Here is a 6,756-nt window from a genome sequence, read left to right on the forward strand (position 1 = left end):
GCAGGTGAACAACAAGTTCCTGTCATACAGCAGCTCCGACTCAGCCAGGAGACAGGCCTAATGCTCTGGGTTGCCTGGACCTGCCTGCCAGCAGGCACAGTCTGAGACATCTTCAGTCAGGCTGCCTGGCCGTCCCTTCAGACAATCCCTGTCTCTGAAGTTTTTCATCTGATGAACAGAGATGCTACTGCCATTTACTCACCTTTCACGTTCATCTTTCATTTTCTCCAGCTCTTCCTCTTTAAGCATACCTTGCTTTGGATTCCCCTTCTGATCTGCTTTCCCACTTTTATCTTCTTTTTTCTTTCCAAATCTGTTAAAGATATCAAGGAAGGAGTCATGAGGAAATAATTACTAGAGGAAAAAACTACTTATCTATCAAACCACAGATATTTTAGGCAATCAAATCACTGAGTTTTTATCTTAGTCACTCATAAATTTCCCACATTGTAAAGTAAGTTATCAGTATTAGCTGGGACATATGTAAGAGGAAGGACTGGTTACAAATTGATTTGGACCCTGTACAAGCTATTGCTTGAAACAAAGCTGGAAAGCCCCACCAAACCTGAAATGCAAGGCACTGCAGGTCTGGAATAATAATACAGCACATTTTAAAGCAGCTGAAGGTTCTTCTTGCCACAGGACAGCTCTCAAAGTAATCTGCAGCAGCTGTGGTGCCAGCACCCAGACTGGACCATGCATTCTGCTCTTATCAATAGCTACTGTCTCTCATTCATGACTGGCCTTAATTTTAGGATTTGTTCTTTGTTTAAATGAAGATGCAATTGGAAGGAATAAAATCTTGCTATGCTCCAAGAATACAAAACTTGACAGTTCCTAAGAGCTCTTTCTTAAACTTCTGGGGTTTTCTTTCTGCCTAGTAATATACTTTCATGTAATATTTATGCTGTGAAAGTCCTTGAGAGACCCCAAGCAGTTTGGGGGTTCCACTGTTGTTTTATGCACTGTACAAATATGCATAACAAGTCTGCTTTACGCAGTCTATAAAAGGTGACTGAACTGGGGAGCTACAATTAATTTCTGATGGAGCTAGACAGAATATCAGGGTCAAATATGCTCATGAATTATGGACCAAAAAAAAAATAAAAAATATCCTCTCCCCCAATTTGAAATTCTCAGTTCCACAAGTAAGTAAATGATTAATATGTGTCTTCCCAATCAAATGAATGTGCCCTTGCATGCATGACCACAATGTAAAGAAAATTTATTCTTTTTTAATTAAATATACTATATCGCAACTAATTCCTCTGACTCAAAACTGCAAACTCTTTCGTGAAAGTCTGTAGCATTGCCTTGGTGATCTTTCTTTTACCTTTTTTATTTTTTCATGTCAGCCCAAACTGCCTCAAGTGGAATAGCTGAACTACTGTGAATATACTTGAGCTGTAAATCATTGACTTTAGGTTTCTCTGCTGATGAAAGCAGAAATCTTGCAAATCCTCTGTCAGGCTCATAAGCTAATGATCCAATTTTTTTGTGAAATATTAATTAATAATTCTGAGCTTGTGGTCAAAATTAAGTTATTGGAAACTTTGCAGCAAGTCTTCCAGATAACAAGAACTTGGTTAGAAAGGGAATGATGGATGTGAGAGACAGAGATGTAGCATGTTGTGCTGATAAAAAGGGCAAATACTATAGGTAGTAACATGAGATGTTTTATCATGGCTCTGTCATGGACTGTGTTGGGGAGCAGAAAGAGTCCTATCAGTGCATGGTTTTCTCTTCTTTTTTTTCCTATGTGTGGCAATAGGCATAGATTATATCTTGCATTCTTGAGGGATCCTTTGCTCAAAATATACATACACCTCGACTACAAACAATCTTCACTTCTTTTTTTTATGGTCCCTGCTTATTTCAGTGTTTCCAGAAATACAGCACATACTTTCCATGCTTTTGCTTTTCCTGAGTGTAGAGCAGCACACTAATTTCACTGCTGCTTTTCAAGATCCTGCAGTTCCAAGAGACTGTGGAGTCACAAACCCCATCAGAAGGTGGTGGTGGTGTCAGTGAAGGCAGTGGTTGGGAAACACAGGAGAGAGACAGAGGTTGTATATACAGAGTGAGAAGATACAAAGTGAGAAGGGCTCACAGATACAAAATGACCTAGGTGAAAAAGAAAAGCTAGCTGAAACTCTGCATATATTGCTCTCTACAGGGATGTCAGGCAGCCAAACAATAAATTGCTTGGGGATGAGCACCAGCAGGCTGCTGCTCCTGAAACATCCCTGCTTTCTGACTCTTGCACATGCTGGTAAGGTCTCATGGCAGTTTTCTCAAGAGGCTGTATTAGCACTTGCATCTTGGTCATAATCCAACTCTGGTACTTTGTTTATATTCAGGCTGCCTGGTTTTCTCCCACAGTTTCAATTATGGGTTTGTGGAGTCTCATATTCGACTGCAGCATGTATTGATTTTGAAAGCATTATTCTTGGGCATTTTGTATTGCTGCAGGGAGTTGAAGTTGGATATGTTGCATACTCAAGAGAAATGCAAAAAAAAATCTTTAACATACGTCCCTTTCAAGCCTAGATATTATTTCTTGCTTACTAGGGAAATACATTTTAAATAAAATAAAGTGACAATTCTGATTGCAGTAACTGCCAACATGACAACCCTCAGCAAAAACAGTGCTGTTTGCTAGTAGAGTTGCTCTTGCCATAAAATTGGAAAGTTCCAGTGTAATTATAAATGGGAATAATGAGATGGCCTTGATGAAAACAACATTTATTGCTGCACTGCATCAAAAGCAACGTGGCCAGCTGGTCAAGGGAGGTTATTCTTGCCCCTATACTCTGTTCTCATGGGACTCCACCTTGAGTACTGCATCCAGCTCCGAGGTCCTCTAAAATATGAAGCACATGGATCTGCTGGACTGGGTCCAGAGGAGGGACACAAAGATGATCAGAGGGCTGGAGCGCCTTCCTTATCAAGACAGGCTGAGAAAGCTGGGGTTGATCAGCCTAGAGAAGAGAAGGCTCCAGGGAGACCTTATACCTTTCAGTACCTAAAGGGGCCTACAAGAAAGCCGGACAAAGACTTTTCACAAGGCCATGTAGTGACAGCATAAGGGGGAATGATTTTAAAGTGAAAGAGCATTATAGATATTATCAAGGAATTCTTCACTCTGAGCAGGGTGAGACACTGGAACAGATTGCCCAGAGAAGTTGTGGATGCCCCATGCCTAGAACTGTTGAAGGCTGGGTTGGATGGAACGCTGAGCAACCTGATCTAGTGGAAGGCACCCCTGCCTACAGCAAGGATGGTTGGAACTAGGTGGTCTTTAAGGTCCCTTCCAACTCAAACCACTTATGACTGGTTTTTTGCTATTTTGGCTTCAGATGGGATTTGTGCAGGCTTATGATTTTTACCTGTTATACCATGTATACAACATATAGATCAAGGCTAGGGAAATACTTAGATACATTTTTTGCCTCTTTTGCACATTGCTATACCATAAAAATCCATTGTTTTATTATTACTGTTTTTCCATTCTATTCTCTTATTATGTTTTTCAGCTCAACAAAAATTGTGTACAAACATTAGAAAATAAAAGCAGCAAAAAGTGCAACACTGTTCACAAAAGCAATATAGTGTAGACAGCATTAAACCACAAAGAACCCCGTATCATCTCTGCCTGAATTTATACACCCTGTCCTAAAATTTATGGTCTGCTCAGTGATGCATTCTAATTGCCATGGGCTTCCAATGATAAAATTAACTTCCACCCATGTAATTTTGCATGGGTTTGTGCACTACAGGCTTAATGGTTCTCTACTGCTTATAGGAACAAAAAATAAGTAGTAAGAGTACTTGTTGCCCAACCAGGTTTGATCATGTTCTCATTGATATCAGTGTGAGGCTTTCCACAGATTTCAACAAAGACAGGATAAAGATCCTTTGTCAAAATTATGCTACAGGATTAATCAAATCCCTATTAAAATTCTATGAAAACTGAATGGCTTTAGGATTTGAAATTTCTGATTCTCCAGGCAACAAATAAATGGCTGTGGTAATATCTGCCTTCCATATTAATAATATTGGCAGCAGAATAAAAACATTAATGAAAAAATGTATGCACACAAATTTTTAAAATGTCTGGTTTGCTGTACTGTGCACAGTCAAATTCTCTTCAACTTAGTATCTCATGGCTCTGAAAACTTCATATAGCAAATGGAGAAATATAACTAGAAGACCTGAAAATAAATGGATCAGCTGTATCCTCTCATTCCATATCCATCTATAATCAATTTATGTCAAATGAAGCCACTGGTAATTGTAATGACAGTAAGGAAATAAATCCATGTCTTCCCAGGTTGAGTGACTGTCCCACTTCTCTGATTATCCACTGTAAATGCCCTGGAAGTACTGTTAAAGATGTTACAGCCCTAATAACTTTAATATACTTTTCAGTTGAGAAAGTTAATATTCCAACTACTCAGAGCACAGCCCTCCTGTAAATAAAAGCATAAAGAGATTTTCTTTATGTGATCAGATATTTGAGCGCTTCATGCTTACGGGAAAAGCCCATATGCGACAGTTGAAAACATGCTGTGCAAGAGTGAGGCATTATCCTATTTCTATTAATTTCAAAGGGTACCCTGCAAACAACTAAAATTTTTCCCCTTAGAAACATTAAGGGTATAAAGTACCTGAATACCGAATGTGTGTTGTCTTCTTGCAGCATTTATTGCCATTTTATTTGCTACAGAATTAAAGCATATGTATGCTTCTTTCCAAGGATTCCAAGGGCTAAAAATGAAAACAAACCTCCTATAGACCTGCTCTGTTATACATGTGATAAACGTCTCGCATGTAAGACCTAAAGCTGTGGTCATGGCAACACTTCATTTCTGTGTGGAGCTGTGGGCTTCCAGATCTCAAATGTGTTGATATTTGCTTCAAGGATTAAAAAGCAGGCAGGTCTATAAAGTCCCAGACTTCTAAGCAGGAGAAACATCTGGTGGGTGGAACCCCTAAGCAGCTTGCTGACTAAATTCTGCCATTTGGACTTCTTAGCTAATTCCGTTGCCCCAGATCAGGAGATGCCACCACAGCTAACACAGTACATAATGAAAGCACAAACATCTGTGGGAAAATAATTCAAGAGAGCTTATGACACAGTCAAGCAAGATACAAAGCCTAACACTGTCATAAAATCTTGACATCTTCAGAAATGATCTGTAAAAAACCAGAGTGATTTGTAAAGTACATATAACAAAAACTCTGACTCTTAGTCATTTCATACCATAATGGGGAAAAATGTTGAGATTATTAAAGTAGATCCCTTATGAAAGACTAGAAATAACCCTTTAAATTAAATTTAAATGTGAGTAAGAATGAATGAGTGAGCAAGAAAGATAAAGATACTAATAAGGTATGATTTTCAGGTCCACATAGGGACTATAAAAAGCTTATTAACTGCCACTACTGCTGTGTGTTTTAAGTCATTTTATCACTCAGCTTTTACAGCAGAAGAAATACTCTAGAAGCAGTGCTGTGCTTTGATTAATCACTTTCATACATACACTTTTACAGAGTATTAAACATTGCCTCAAAGATCCTTAGTGAGTCAGACTTGTTGGTGATTACAGGCCAGGCTCATTTTACATTTATGTTAATAGCAGCATTAATGAAATACCTCTTTCACATTTGCAATGGCTCTCTAAATACCTAACAGGTTTGTTACTAAATATTTACTTATTGGGCAGAAGTATGCCATTGAGTATTACACCAGTGGGACCAAGAGCTTTCCAACAGCTGAAAAAACTGCAGTAAGAAAAGAACACATTTTGGTAAAACATATTTGACAATCTGCGAATGGAGCACACACATCAAGGGTTGGACAACACTGCTCAAATTTTCACCAATATCCAAGCTGATGAAAGTACCTCCATTACATGAGTTAAATTTATGGTAAAAGGGCAGCTCTATGTGGGGGGCCTGCAAGCCAGGAGGGGTGAACGTCTCTTTTCCTTGCCCCTCTGCCAGCCCCGTGCTTCCAGAGAGTGGATTCCATTTCCTCTGTGGAGGATTTAGCCCCAGCAACCAGTGTACAAGACCTAATGCAGCAAGATCTCCTCTAGACAAAGCCTTGGCCAGGAGCAGGTTTTGACCGGGCCTCCCTTCTTTGGCAACATGAGAGGAAAGCCCCAATAAGATGATGAACACAGGAGAGGACCATTTCAGCCCCTTCTGCTCCTGGATTGGTAGTGTCTCCAGCTCTGGAGAAAGGGAGAGGAATAGTTAAAATGGGAACACCGTCACTAGACTGGGCAGTGCTGTGCACAACATGAATATTGCTGGGTAAATTGGAAAGAGATTTGGAAAAGTAAAGGAAAAATCCACTTGTAACTACATTTGGTGGCGTTTGCTTGTTTCGTGGCTAGGTTGGTGCCTCTCTGTTCTCCCACTGCTGGGGCTCACTCGCAAGACAGCACCAAGTAGAGAGCAGCAAAAGCAAAGGCTTTCCACAGTGTACAACAGGGCAGCTTAGGCAACCAATAATAGCTCCCCTGAAAAGAAAAATCACCTAACCTCTGATTTATTGCATCAGTGGATTCATTACATCATACAATTGTTCAAGAGTGCTGTGCTACAATTATTATTTGTATTTCACAAACACAGCTACGCTTCATGAATGTGTCACCATATTTAGCCATCTTCAAATTATTTCGGGAGATAATCCACATTATTCTAATGCTGTGATCAAAGCTAAACTGATTATTATCAGCAGGA

General features: G+C 39.6%; 1 protein-coding gene across 1 annotated transcript in view; it reads right to left on the minus strand.

Moving 5' to 3' along the window:
- Window positions 1-202: 202 nt before the first annotated feature.
- PARD3B (par-3 family cell polarity regulator beta) overlaps window positions 203-6,756 on the minus strand; it is a gene marked incomplete at both ends in the record, with an annotated part of 137,553 nt that continues 130,999 nt past the window's right edge. The window contains one exon of the mRNA XM_009080893.1: window positions 203-313. Coding sequence (XP_009079141.1) covers window positions 203-313 — 111 coding nt within the window. The remainder of the gene's footprint in view (window positions 314-6,756) is intronic.

This window comes from Acanthisitta chloris, unplaced genomic scaffold, assembly GCF_000695815.1.
Source record: "Acanthisitta chloris isolate BGI_N310 unplaced genomic scaffold, ASM69581v1 scaffold27848, whole genome shotgun sequence".
Classification (NCBI taxonomy): Eukaryota; Metazoa; Chordata; class Aves; order Passeriformes; family Acanthisittidae; genus Acanthisitta; species Acanthisitta chloris.